At 44.1% G+C, this 14,869-nt stretch overlaps 1 protein-coding gene across 1 annotated transcript; it reads right to left on the bottom strand.

Annotated features, from left to right (window-relative positions):
- Window positions 1-5,654: 5,654 nt before the first annotated feature.
- LOC311121371 (tripartite motif-containing protein 16-like) lies at window positions 5,655-11,078 on the bottom strand. Its single transcript, XM_084195872.1, has 6 exons — window positions 10,418-11,078; window positions 9,578-9,673; window positions 7,686-7,919; window positions 7,422-7,581; window positions 7,237-7,296; window positions 5,655-7,000 (listed from the first exon to the last, which is right to left on the bottom strand). The coding sequence occupies exons 1-6, from the start codon at window positions 11,012-11,014 to the stop codon at window positions 6,486-6,488; spliced, it is 1,662 nt and encodes a 553-aa protein (XP_084051998.1). The 5' UTR covers window positions 11,015-11,078; the 3' UTR covers window positions 5,655-6,485.
- Window positions 11,079-14,869: the final 3,791 nt, after the last annotated feature.

Here is a 14,869-nt window from a genome sequence, read left to right as displayed (position 1 = left end):
GATGGGGTCTAAAACCAGACTGAAGCATTTCGTATACATTGTTTGTCTTCAGAAAGGCAGTGAGTTGCTGCGCAACAGCTTTTTCTAAAATTTTTGAGAGGAATGGAAGATTCGATATAGGCCGATAGTTTTTTATATTTTCCGGGTCAAGGTTTGGCTTTTTCAAGAGAGGCTTTATCACTGCCACTTTTAGTGAGTTTGGTACACATCCGGTGGATAGAGAGCTGTTTATTATGTTCAACATAGGAGGGCCAAGCACAGGAAGCAGCTCCTTCAGCAGTTTAGTAGGAATAGGATCCAGTATGCAGCTTGAAGGTTTAGAGGCCATGATTATTTTCATCATTGTGTCAAGAGATATAGTACTAAAACACTTAAGTGTCTCTCCCGATCCCAGGCCCTCGCAGAGCTGTGCAGATCCAGGACAGCTAAGCCCTGGAGGAATACGCAGATTCAAAGAGGAGTCCGTAATTTGCTTTCTAATGGTCATGATCTTTTCCTCAAAGAAGTTCATGAATTTATCACTGCTGAAGTGAAAACCATCCTCTCTTGGGGAATGCTGCTTTTTAGTTAGCTTTGCAACAGTATCAAAAAGAAATTTTGGATTGTTCTTATTTTCTTCGATTAATTTGGAAAAGTAGGATGATCGAGCAGCAGTGAGGGCTCTTCGGTACTGCACGGTACTGTCTTTCCAAGCTAGTCGGAAGACTTCCAGTTTGGTGTGGCGCCATTTCCGTTCCAATTTCCTGGAAGCTTGCTTCAAAGCTCGGGTATTTTCTGTATACCAGGGAGCTAGTTTCTTATGACAAATGTTTTTCGTTTTTAGGGGTGCAACTGCATCTAGGGTATTGCGCAAGGTTAAATTGAGTTCCTCAGTTAAGTGGTTAACTGATTTTTGTCCTCTGACGTCCTTGGGTAGGCAGAAGGAGTCTGGAAGGGCATCAATGAATTTTTGTGTTGTCTGAGAATTTATAGCACGACTTTTGATGCTCCTTGGTTGGGGTCTGAGCAGATTATTTGTTGCGATTGCAAACGTAATAAAATGGTGGTCCGATAGTCCAGGATTTTGTGGAAAAACATTAAGATCTACAACATTTATTCCATGGGACAAAACTAGGTCCAGAGTATGACTGTGGCAGTGAGTAGGTCCAGAGACATGTTGGACAAAACCCACTGAGTCGATAATGGCTCCGAAGGACTTTTGGAGTGGGTCTGTGGACTTCTCCATGTGAATATTAAAATCACCAAAAATTAGAATATGATCTGCTATGACTACAAGGTCTGATAGGAATTCAGGAAACTCAGAGAGGAACGCTGTATGACACCCAAATGACACCCTGTTCCCTACGTAGTGCACTAGGCTACTTCTGATCAGATCTAAAGTAGTGCACTACATAGGGAATAGGGTGGAGATTTGCTCACTGTCATTAGAATGAAGATTTCCATACAGGAGTTACTGTCTCTGTCCCAAATCTCTCCCTGTTCCCTACGTAGTGCACTAGGCTTCTTCTGACCAGATCTAAAGTAGTCTTCTAGATTTTACATGTTTTCTCCCTGTCGTTAGAAAATGACAATATGGTAATGACTTTAGTGGTTTCCTCCCCCTTTGTTTTTATTGGTTGTGTGTTATGTGTGTTGTTGTGTTAGGTTTTCCCCCTGTGTTCCTAATGGAAAATCCATTAACAATGAATCACAAACAAATTATATTCCAGTTGTGTTTAGACAACTTCATGGCTGACATCCCCCAGTTATGTTAAGACCCATTGAACTGGGTCATATTCTAAATGGTCACTTGTATTGATAGTCCATACTGGGCCTAACTGGGGTTAACCATACTGGAGGGTTTCTTTCTGCACACATATTCCCTCATCTCCAGAACTTTACCTGATGTCCTCTCTCTCTCTCTCTCTCTCTCTCTCTCTCTCTCTCTCTCTCTCTCTCTCTCTCTCTCTCTCTGTCTCTGCCTCTCTCTCTCTCTCTCTCTCTCTCTCTCTCTCTCTCTCTCTCTCTCTCTCTCTCTCTCTCTCTCTCTCTCTCTCTCTCTCTCTCTCTCTGTCTCTGTCTCTGTCTCTGTCTCTGTCTCTGTCTCTCTCTCTCTCTCTCTCTCTCTCTCTCTCTCTCTCCCATCAAACCGTATAGAAAGCAGCCAACCTCAATATGGTTCCATTCCTGTAGTTATCAGGACACATGAGGTGTGGAACTATTATCTCCTTTCTAAGTGTGAACTTGTCCACTTCCCTTCATGGATTTAAAAGGAAATGACTGGTATATGTAAACTCCCTCTACCCCATGCCAACACCAATCCAATGCTGTACAATTAATTCCATAGCTTAACAACATACATCACTCACACACACACTCACACAGACACACCTATTCACTTGGGCCTTCTCCCTCATGCCCTGCTGACATCCATGCAGGCCCACATTGACCTTGTGACCTCTGGAGCTCCATGCATCTTGTTCTACACTCCCTGCCTAGTAAAACCCTTTCTCCCATGGGCCTGAGAGTACAGCTCATTTGAGACCATTTTGGAAAAGATTTTCTGTCATTTTTAAATGCCCATAAAAAAAATTCACATTATACTGCTGTTTTGAATGTATAGCAAAACCAGGTAGTTTTGAGGTTGAATAGCTACTTGAGTTGCTTGGTTCTACTGAAATTACCAACAGGCATTGGTCCAGGGTGATCAGGCCTATAATTTGAGACCATTTGGGTAAAGATTAGAGCTTTCTTTCCTTTTTAAATCACTCCAGGCAATATGTAATACAAATCTGATTTGGTTGCAATGCTGGGAAGAACTACACCACAGTAGATCCACGTTGCCTTTCAACTTTTTTCAAATAGGTTAAATCCTTCCAAAATGTCATATGAGGTGCAGCAGGCTAGGAGAAAGGGGGGAGAGAGTGGCCAGCCTCCACAGGGGATATAGAAATACATTGCCTGCTGCCCTAACTTCAACTTGATGCTTATGTGGGTTTATATTGCCATATCAAACTGTCTTCTTTGTCAACCCATCAGGCCACTATAAGGATTACCTGTGTTGAGTTTAAGCTTCCTGGAGCAACCGGAAGTGGGAAGATTGACCCTAAACATGGTTTAGATGTATCCACCAGCAGATAGTGAAAACGCTACATTCAACCCTCTGTAAAAAGTTTAGTTTTTCACGGATTGACCTGAAACTCAGGATTCTGTAAGAGCTTGTCCCAATGAGGATATGTGTTTAATTACAGCTTCCTGTGACAACCGGAAGTGCCTTACATTGTGGTCATAGGTGCTGTTTCGAAGGGTTAAAAAGGTCACATCCTTCCAAAATGTCACATGTGTGATTAGGCAACCCTCATGAACCCGTACATATTAGAAAACCAGGTTTTTATCCGTTTTTTTTTTTTATAAAGTTAGAAAAATATATATAAAAAAAATAAAAAATATGAAGAAAATATGCATCACTAACTGTAAGTCGCTCTGGATAAGAGTGTCTGCTAAATGACTACCAAAAAAATATATATATATATTTTTTCATAAATATGAAAATGAAAAAAAAGACGACTACCAGGTGAACGCATAACTTACCACGTGCCCGTAGCCAAACACGTCTTTAAATGACCAGTGGGGTCGAATCCGGGTGGGGGGGTGTGATAACTGCCTGAATGGAGGTGAAGCTTCACTTAATCTACTTTGAAGCAGAAAAAAAAATATGAAAAAATATTTTTTCTAAAATATGAAAATGAAAAAAAAGAAGACATGGGGGCTTGCGGGACGCACTCGCTAAGCGGACCGGCACATTGAACGCGGGTCGGCGACTCCCCGCTTGCCAGGAGCCCTCCGAAAACGTGGACGGATCCTGCCGAGTAAGAAATGATACTCGGGAGGTGTTTACCCAGCTGCCGAGTATACCAGGTGAAACCCTACATCAACTACTAATGACTTATGGGAGGAAGTGTGCATTTCACATATTAAGATATAATACAAGGATACTTCCTTTGTGTGTTGTACTTAGTCAATTGAAAATGTGCTTAAAGTTTTGAAAAAACAGCCTTTTTGATGATCTGTTTTGAGTTTTGTATTAAGAGTTGTGAAATTCTTCCACATACTTGTGAAAATAGTACAAAAGTGATAATAAAATCTATAATACATGGATACTTCCTTAAATGTACTTATTTTGTGTTATGCAGTTATGTTATTGAAACAGAATAAGTCTAATGAGAGAATAAATAAGTCAAGTCCAACCATTACCTCTCTCCTCTTTCACATCCCTCTATCATCACTCCATGGGTGTCTCCCAATAATCTCTCCTTCCTCCTGAAGTGTATCATTCCTTCACTACTCCTCTCAAATGTAAAAGCATTGGATTGGTGTTGGCATGGGTTATAGGGAGTTTACATATACCAGTCATTTCCTTTTAAATCCATGAAGGGAAGTGGACAAGTTCACACTTAGAAAGGAGATAATAGTTCCACACCCCATGTGTCCTGATAACTACAGGAATGGAACCATATTGAGGTTGGCTGCTTTCTATACAGTTTGATGGGAGAGAGAGAGAGCGAGAGAGAGAGGCATTGAGAGAGAGAGAGAGAGAGAGAGAGAGAGAGAGAGAGAGAGGCAGAGAGAGAGAGAGAGAGAGAGAGAGACAGAGAGAGAGAGAGAGAGAGAGAGAGAGAGAGAGAGGCAGAGAGAGAGAGAGAGAGAGAGAGGCAGAGAGAGAGAGAGAGAGAGAGAGAGAGAGAGGCAGAGAGAGAGAGAGGAGAGAGAGAGAGAGAGGCAGAGAGAGAGAGAGAGGCAGAGAGAGAGAGAGAGGCAGAGAGAGAGAGAGAGGCAGAGAGAGAGAGGCAGAGAGAGAGAGAGGCAGAGAGAGAGAGGCAGAGAGAGAGAGAGAGAGGCAGAGAGAGAGAGAGAGAGGCAGAGAGAGAGAGATAGAGAGAGAGAGAGAGAGAGAGAGAGAGAGAGAGAGAGAGAGGGAGAGAGAGAGAGAGAGAGAGAGAGAGAGAGAGAGAGAGAGAGAGAGAGAGAGGCAGAGAGAGAGAGAGAGAGAGAGAGAGAGAGGACATCAGGTAAAGTTCTGGAGATGAGGGAATATGTGTGCAGAAAGAAACCCTCAAGTATGGTTAACCCCAGTTAGGCCCAGTATGGACTATCAATACAAGTGACCATTTAGAATATGACCCAGTTCAATGGGTCTTAACATAACTGGGGGATGTCAGCCATGAAGTTGTCTAAACACAACTGGAATATAATTTGTTTGTGATTCATTGTTAATGGATTTTCCATTAGGAACACAGGGGGAAAAACCTAACACAACAACACACATAACACACAACCAATAAAACAAAGGGGGAGGAAACCACTAAAGTCATTACCATATTGTCATTTTCTAACGACAGGGAGAAAACATGTAAAATCTAGAAGACTACTTTAGATCTGGTCAGAAGAAGCCTAGTGCACTACGTAGGGAACAGGGAGAGATTTGGGCCAGAGTCAGTAACTCCCCTGGGTATGAATTGTCTCTATCTTATCTGTCTTCTATATGATGTTCTCCTCTCCTCCTCTCTTCTCTCCTCTATTCACTCTATTCTATCATCCACACCACATGCCAGCTTCAACACAATCCATTTACAAGTTAAAGACACACCTTGGAATAAATAGCAGGGGAAAACTACTACTAGATGGATTTTTTATTTCCCATCACCATGAATCATATTTAATAACTGAACAGTAGCAGACCTAACTTCATCTGTTCCTGACTCTGGGTAGTGGATTAAAAAGACGATCAATCTCCAATGATATTAAAGTACAATTCTGAACATTACTGATATACTGAGTGGCAAGTCAAGATATCTGCTGTTTTTATTGTTTGGTTAATAACACCACCTGCTGGACAGGTTTAATGTTGCTTGACTGAGCAGTATGGGAGAATGAAATATATCAAATTTAGGGTCGGTTTCCCGGACATCTCCATTGAACATGCTTTTTAGTCTAGGACTAGGCTTCATCTGTGTCCGGGAAACCGGCCCATATAGTTCAATTAGCAAGTAAGTAACACTACCTGTTCCATGATACTGAGGAAAATGACATTGAGACAGAGAACCAATTGAGAAAACATTTCAATGGTTCTGAATGACAACCAACATACATTAACAGCATACATCATGATTAATGTAAATGTATAAGATTAAAACATTGCACTTAAAAAATATATAGCTATTGACTACACCAGCATGACTAGTATTTATGTGGACCCTACTACAGTTTAACCAGCTCAGCTATAGACTACACCAGCATGACTAGTATCTATGTGGACCCTACTACAGTTTAACCAGCTCAGCTATAGACTACACCAGCATGACTAGTATCTATGTGGACCCTACTACAGTTTAACCAGCTCAGCTATAGACTACACCAGCATGACTAGTATCTATGTGGACTCTACTACAGTTTAACCAGCTCAGCTATAGACTACACCAGCATGACTAGTATCTATGTGGACCCTACTACAGTTTAACCAGCTCAGCAGTACTATCATAGAGATTAAACCCAGGATAGAGGGGCTGAGTGAATGTGGTCTGGACTCTGTGGAGGAGGGTCATTGTGTCAGAGACACTGTAGAAGGACAGAGTACCTGCCTTGTGATCCAGGTACACTCCTACTCTGGAGGACTGAGGGCCTGATACTTTAGTCCCAACATTATTGTGTATGAAACAATAACCAACACTATAACACACTAAACTCCAGGACTTGTCATTATCTCCAAATCCACCATCTGTCTCTGTTCTGCTGATGTCTTTATATGAGACTGCTGTATAAACCCACTCCCCACTCCACTCCACCTCCCAGTAACAGCGTCCAGACAGACCCTCTCTACACAGAACCTGACGGTAGTTAGTGAATCTGTCTGGATGATCAGGATATGGTTGGACTTGGTCTGTATAGGTCACCTTTCTGTTCCCTTCAGACAGAGAGAGGAGTGTGCGTGCTGTGTTTGGGTCCAGTGTGAGCTGACAGGAATCTGTGAGAAGAGCAGAGCAGAGACCAATGAGGGGAGTTAGAACAATACGTTAAGTCAGATACTGTATCTACCCTGTCTTTGATTAGAGCACAGCAGAGATCAAATCAGAGAAATATGAGGAGTCAGATAGATACCCAGTCTTTGATTAGATCTACTATTGCTATATATTTCTAGAGGGATTGTTAGGAGTGTCAGTAAAAAGAGACTGTTAGTTACTTCAGAATAAAGAGACTCACATTGTAAGAACTGTTCTCTGGTCTTGGGCTCTGGAGGCAGTACAACATCCACTATATTCACTACAGACACACAAACACATTCACAGAGAGAGGGAATGTTATCATCATACCATATTCCACATGTATATGACTAGTAGGGAACTTTCAATGGTCTAAAGTTGATGTTCTTATTATTTTCAACACACCTGTAGTGGAGATCTTGGTCCATTCTCCTTTAAGGACGTCTTCTAGTTTCTCTCTCAGTTCAGACACAGTCTTACTCACATCTCCAAAGTACTGAAGAGGACGGACAACGATGCTGGGTAAGTCTGAAGATACACTGGTACTGGAGAGAGACTGATAACTCTGGAGACAGAGAGAGAGAGAGGGAGAGGGAGCAGAACCAAATGATTGAGAGTTTCACATTGAGTTTTAGTTTCGTATCACATGTAACAAGGCAGTTGAGTTACCTGGAGGAAATGGATGTGATCCTCTGTGTGTGAGAGCTGCTCCAGCTCAGTGCTTCTCTTCCTCAGCTCAGCTATCTCCTGCTCCAGTTGCTCCAGGAGTCCTTCAGCTTGACTCACTTGAGCCTTCTCTTGGGCTCTGATCAGCTCCTTCACCTCAGAGCGCCTTCTCTCAATGGAGCGGATCAGCTCGGTAAAGATCTTATCACTGTCCTCCACTGCTGCCTGTGCAGAGCGCTGTTAAGAGAGAGAGAGAGAGAGACTGACTTGTCTTACTTTAATGAGCCATCCTCATTACACTAACACCCCCACCCCTAAAAGCACATTGCGTGCCACCACAACCTCCACACAATCACATTATCCAGTACCCAACACCACAGTACAATACACCAACCAGCACCACATTCCAACCGTCCATCCAACCCCTCCTCTCCAGCCGTACAGACAGCCCCCCTGAGCCCCCATACCTCCTGAAACATCTCCACACTGTTGATCATTTTGTACAACTCAAACTCAACCCTAAGGCGTCAACAGTAATGGCATTACCCTGGCAACACAGAAAAAACATGATGAACAGTCTGTCATTGCAGAAAACGGACACCCCTCCCCAACTCCCAGGTCAACCCGAGCCAACCAGCTATTGGTGTCCAGGGCTCCATGTAATACCCTCCACTTAAGGACCCCTGACCTTTCCAGCACTGTGAGCTTATAGAGCACCCTCCACCTATACCCTGCCATGCTCTCAGCCCCCACAACCCCCTGCCACTGATGCCCCTTCACTCCCACTAAGCTCAGAGTGTTAAAAGTCAGTAAGTCCTCCAGACTCTCCTGCCAGTCCCCAGTCTCTGCTGTCACTTGCAGTGGTGGAAACGGTGGTGGCCCCTCCTCAGGCTGCTCCAGCCCTCAGTACTGCAGCATAGAAATCAGAGACCCCTGCTGTATTGAGTCTCTCTGGCCGCATAATGAAGAGCTGCTGATCCAGCCCCAAACCACCAGCCCTCCTCAACAGAGCACATGCTGGTTCCCTCCAGCCCACCTCCGTACGGTACAGTAGCCTCTGTGCTGCTGAGTCAGAACGCTGCCACCCTGCTCTCCAGGTCCACCAGGCCTTGTCCCCCCTCCTGGACAGGCAGGTACAGCACTGCCGCCCTCAGCCAGTGATGCCCAGACCGGAAAGAAATCACTGGCCAATTTAAGCCATAGAGAGGATGCCACCAAGTTGTTGATGATTAGCACCGCCCCTCTGTATGCCACTTGGGAGATGAGCCACCTCCACTTCGTCAGCCTCGACACCACCGCTTGTGACACTCCTTCCAAGTTCTTCCTAACCCACCTCTCCGAGCCCAGATACACCCCAATCATCTTGAGCCACTCACAGCCCCACTGCAACCCCCCTGGAAGCTGCGGAGGTGCCCTGTCCCTCCTTACCCACCCATCAGGCTCCCTCATCTCCCCACAACAGAAGTTACCCACCCATCAGGCTCCCTCATCTCCCCACAACAGAAGTTACCCACCCATCAGGCTCCCTTCTCTCCCCCACAACAGAAGTTACCCGCCCATCAGACAAACATAAAACAAGGGATCTTCTTGGTTTCCCCACTCTGTTTTTCCAACCCCAAAAAGAAAGAGCTGGGATCATCCATCTCTCTCAACACGGAAATCTAGCTCTGGGCTTTCCCTACATCCCATCACTGACAGAGAGACTCAAACTTCCCCTTCAGCTGTCCCCACCTCGCCGGTTACATTAAGCAGTCTATACTCTGAAAGGGGTCCAGACAGCTTGTTCCCAATAGTGGGGTCAGTGGGATTGGATAGGGGCCCCTCTACCTCTCTCTCTCTCTCTGACTGGAGGAGAGAAGTGAAATGGTGTGTCTCCTCTGGTCAACAATACTCACCTTGAGAGACTCCACAGCCTGTTGGAGCTCCTTCAGCTCCTTCTCTCTCTCCTGGAATCTCTGCTGGACCTTCTGCTGACTCATCCCCAGCTGCCTCTGTGGAGAATCACTCTTCAATGAGCTATCAAGCTTTATTTGTCCAGTAGATCAATAGTATAGTAATGGGACATAGGGCCCATAGAGAGGAAGGTCTAAAATCTTGAGGAAGTCCCTTTACCACATGACATTTTCTATGTTGCTATGTGAATGATTCTAGTGTTTATGGTAGGTGTACATGTATCAAGGGGTTGAGACTGAACTTTGAACTCCTAAAAGGGCATTCGGAATGATAATAGTGTTTGACTTCAGAAAATGGTGATACATTGGGAGCAAATCCAATATACTCAAGGTTTGTGTTCATATTTGTTCTGCCGTGGATTGATTTCATTTGTATGATCTCATATTCAAACAGCCTTAGTTCCTACTGTAATTATTATTTGTTTATCAGACAGTCACCAACAAGTATTATTATTATTATTTTTTTTTGTCTTTTAGCAGACGCTCTTATCCAGAGCAACTTACAGTTAGTGAATACATATTTTTTTATACTGGCCCCCCGTGGGAATCAAACCCACAACCCTGGCGTTGCAAACGCCATGCTCTATCAACTGAGCTATATCCCTGCCGGCCATTCCCTCAACTACCCTGGACGACGCTGGGCGAATTGTGCGCCGCCCATGAGTCTACCGGTCGCGGCCGGCTGCGACAGCGCCTGGATTCGAACCAGGATCTCTAGTGGCACAGTTAGCACTGCGATGCAGTGCCTTAGACCACTGCGCCACTCAATAGTTCTGGTCTTACCTGTTTCTCAGTCCTCTCTGCTGCAGCTGACACTGTATCATGGCCTTTATGTTCATCCATTGTACACAGATAACAGATACACTGCTGATCGGTACGACAGTAAACCTCCAGCAGTTTGTCATGATGAGAGCAGATCTTCTCCTGTAGTTGTGTGGTGGCTTTGACCAGCTTGTGCTTCTTGAAAGCAGGATATTCATAGTGAGGTTGGAGGTGAGTCTCACAGTAAGAGGCCAGACACACCAGACAGGACATGAGGGCTTTCTGCTTTCTGGTCCCAGTGCAGACATCACACGCCACATCTCCAGGTCCAGCATAGCACAGAGCAGGAGGGGGAGCAGCCTGGAGTCCTGTCTTCTTCAGTTTCTCCACCAACTCAGCCAACATATTATTTTTCCTCAGATTAGGCCTTGGAGTGAAGGTCTCTCTGCACTGAGGACAGCTATAGACCCCTTTCAGAACATCCTGATCCCAGCAGCCCTCAATACAGCGCCTACAGTAACTGTGTCCACAGGGGATGGTGACCGGCTCCTTCAGTAGATCCAGACAGACAGAACAACAGAACTGGTCCTGGTCCAGCAGATCTCCGTGCTGAGCCATTTGGACGGTTGTTCACTCTCACACAGACAGACGACACAGAGACTCAGATCAGTTTCGTTTCCTCAGAAGAGAGTTTTTGGGAGGGCGAGGACTTTCTGGATCTGCCAGATAGGTGAGGTTAGAGGGAGGGGTTAGAGGGAGGGAGAGAGGGAGAGAGAGGGAACTGCGTTCAACGTGGAGAGGGAGACAAATATTTTAGTTTCTAGGTTAGGGCCCTTCATTTGGAATAAATCTAACAAATATGAGTTGTTAGAATATATAAAGGGTAACAGTTCCTATGAAGTACATATTATAATTATTATAACAAGCTTCATAATGCCTTATAATACACTTATGTGTTATAACACTGATTATAAGTGTCTATAATAATTAATAAGTGGTTGTAATGGGGGCGGGGGGGGGGTTTGATATTGATACAATATACTGTAGTTTAAATGAATACTGTATGTATTGACTGATCATTGAGAATGAGGTAATACTTTACATTACAGTGTGGTTATTACTGTTAGGCCTAGGGTCAGGGTTAGAGTTACTACATTCAGCAGTAACCCTAACCCTAGCCATATCTAGGACTAAAAAGAGAAGACGTTTTACAATCAGAGTTCTTTGTATCTCTTCTTAGTCAGACAGAAACCCCCCACATCTTATAGGTGGACGGGGTTATGAACATATCCAATGAATTGTTTTCTGCAACCAGATGAAATGAAACTGCCTTTCAGCAGGAAAAGCTTCTCTAATAATCCTAACCATTGCTGGGTGTCTTCAGAGACTGAGGTATAGAGACACACTGTCAAGTCAAATCATCTGGCTGTGCTTTCATGTCAAAACATTTATTATTTTCTATTCATAAAATTATATTGTATTATATTATTTGATAATATATTATATCCATAGGCTCCACTCTGTATAGTGTTAATGATGACTGTTTGTTCTGTACATTGATTGAATGGTTAGGACTATCTCACTGTATTCACTGTTTAAATCCCAAGAGACCAGGAGACCTAAAGGAAGCCTTCAACACTGTATCCCTTCATCCGGTCATAGTAAACAACCTCTGTCTGTCTGTCTGTACGTCTGTCTGTCTGTAAACACAGCCAACTTTTCTGCGGTGGTTGTTGTTGCTATCAGTGCTGCACAGCTATTTTCAGGTCTCTCCAGAGATGGTCGATCGGGTTCAACTCCAGGATCTGGCTGGACCACTCAAGGACATTCAGAGACTTGTCCTGAAGCCACTCCTGCGTCTTGGCTATGTGCTTAGGGTTGTTGTCTTGTTGGAAGTTGAACCTTCGCCCCAGTCTGAGATCCTGAGCGCTCTGAAGCAGGTTTTCATCAAGGATCTCTCTGTACTTTGCTCTGTTCATTTTTCCCTCGATCCTGGCTATTCTCCCAGTCTGTGCCTCTGAAAAACATCCCCACAGCCTGATGCTGCCACCACCATGCTTCACCATAGGGATGGTGCCATGTTTTCTACAGACGTGACGCTTGGCATTCAGGCCAAAGAGTTCAATCTTGGTTTCATCAGACCAGAGAATCTTCTTTCTCATGGTCTGAGAGTACTTTAGGATCCTTTTGGCAAACTCCAAGCGGGCTGTCATGTGTCTTTTACTGAGGAGTGGCTTCCGTCTGGCCACTCTACCATAAAGGCCTAATTGGTGGAGTGCTGCAGAGGTGGTTGTCCTTCTGGAAGTTTCTCCCATCTCCACAGAGGAACTCTGGAGCTCTGTCAGAGTTACCATCGGGTTCTTGGTCACTTCCCTGACCGAGGCCCTTCTCCCCCGATGCTCAGTTTGGCTTATTATGGGCGTGGTTTATTATGGGCGTGGCTTTCAGCTAGATCTTATTGGCCACCCATGAGACTAAATGTAATTCCAGTTTATCATATCAAATTTACATACTGTAAACTCAATGTTTCCTTATTAAATTCTTCTATAATATGTAGAGTATTTATTACATATTATAATAAGGTATACCACTGTATCATAGCCCAACAATGAGACATACGTGGACTTTTAGGAAACTCTATAAGCATAATTGAAGCTACAAAAATGTCAATGTTCAACCTTAACATGTGCTAACTACGCAACAGACCAGATGAACAGGAATTATATTTACTCTCATGGGTGGCTAAAAATAACTATCTGAAAGCCACACCCCTACTAAACTATGCCTACAGTCTTCTGATCTGACCTGATGGGTCATATCTCAATAACCAAGCAACAATAACCCAACACCCAGCATCCATAACCCAGCAGTTTTTAAAGAAATCAACCCAACTAAGTGACCCAACGCCTGCAACCCAACATTTGGGTCAACCAAACAACCCAATATTGTTTAGAGTGTGGGGACAGGTGTAGACCCCTTTCAGATCATCCTGATCCCAGCTTTCTTTAATACAGCCCATACAGTAGCTGTGTCCACAGGCAGTAGTCACCGGATCCTTCAATGGATCCAGACAGACGGAGCAACAGAACAGTTCTAGATTGTCAGCCATTTTAGTGCTTTCACCTGAAGGTTGAGCAACAGGGTGTCAAAAATGACTTTCTGTTTCATGGAACTCTACACCAGAGGACAGGGAGTGGCTTCCTCTTGACTGTGTACTCTGTATCTACAGGTTTTTGGGGGATGGAAGTCAAGCTAAGAAGATGACGTTGCATACAGCTGTGTCCACAGGGAATAGTAACTGGATCCTTTGGTAGATCCAGACAGCAGAGTGGATATTTTAAAAGGGCCTCTGCAATGTCCATACAACAAACTGCACAGCAGAGTATCAGAGATAACTTTAATTTCTTTGAAAGTCTGAGTGGTGGGGGAGGCCTTTTAGATCTGTTTGGAGACGTTAGTCCTGGATGGATGCACTGAGGTATATAGGGATGGAAGCCATAGTGACGTGTTTATTTTTTTATTTTTTTTATTTCACCTTTATTTAACCAGGTAAGCCAGTTGAGAACAGGTTCTCATTTACAACTGCGACCTGGCCAAGATAAAGCAAAGCAGTGCAATAAAAACAACACAGAGTTACATATGGGGTAAAAAACATAAAGTCAAAAATACAACAGAAAATATATATACAGTGTGTGCAAATGTAGCAAGTTATGGAGGTATGGCAATAAATAGGCTATAGTGCAAAATAATTACAATAGTATTAACACTGGAATGCTAGATGTGCAAGAGATTATGTGCAAATAGAGATACTGGGGTGCAAAATAAATAACAATATAGGGATGAGGTAGTTGGGTGGGCTAATTTCAGATGGGCTGTGTACAGGTGCAGTGATCGGTAAGGTGCTCTGACAACTGATGCTTAAAGTTATTGAGGGAGATAAGAGTCTCCAGCTTCAGAGATTTTTGCAATTCGTTCCAGTCATTGGCAGCAGAGAACTGGAAGGAATGGCGGCCAAAGGAGGTGTTGGCTTTGGGAATGACCAGTGAGATATACCTGCTGGAGCGCAGACTACGGGTGGGTGCTGCTATGGTGACCAATGAGCTAAGATAAGGCGGGGATTTGCCTAGCAGTGATTTATAGATGGCCTGGAGCCAGTGGGTTTGACGACGAACATGTAGTGAGGACCAGCCAACAAGAGCGTACAGGTCACAGTGGTGGGTAGTGTATGGGGCTTTGGAGACAAAACGGATGGCACTGTGATAGACTACATCCAATTTGCTGAGTAGAGTGTTGGAGGCTATTTTGTAAATGACATCGCCGAAGTCAAGGATCGGTAGGATAGTCAGTTTTACGAGGGCATGTTTGGCAGCATGAGTGAAGGAGGCTTGGTTGCGAAATAGGAAGCCGATTCTAGATTTAACTTTGGATTGGAGATTCTTTATGTGAGTCTGGAAGTTGAGTTTACAGTCTAAC

The sequence above is a fragment of the Coregonus lavaretus genome (assembly GCF_964263955.1).
Source record: "Coregonus lavaretus genome assembly, contig: HAP1_SCAFFOLD_933, whole genome shotgun sequence".
Lineage (NCBI taxonomy): Eukaryota > Metazoa > Chordata > Actinopteri > Salmoniformes > Salmonidae > Coregonus > Coregonus lavaretus.
This window is presented reverse-complemented; position numbering and strand designations above follow the sequence as displayed.

Bases quoted from the DNA above. Each gene is read 5' to 3' on its own strand.
- LOC311121371 (XM_084195872.1), bottom strand. From the start codon at position 11,014: ATGGCTCAGCACGGAGATCTGCTGGACCAGGACCAGTTCTGTTGTTCT. The intron at 7,297-7,421 runs GTGTGTTGAAAA...GTGTGTCTGTAG, and splicing joins GACCAAGATCTCCACTACAG to TGAATATAGTGGATGTTGTA. The intron at 7,001-7,236 runs GTGAGTCTCTTT...CTCTTCTCACAG, and splicing joins CAGAGAACAGTTCTTACAAT to ATTCCTGTCAGCTCACACTG.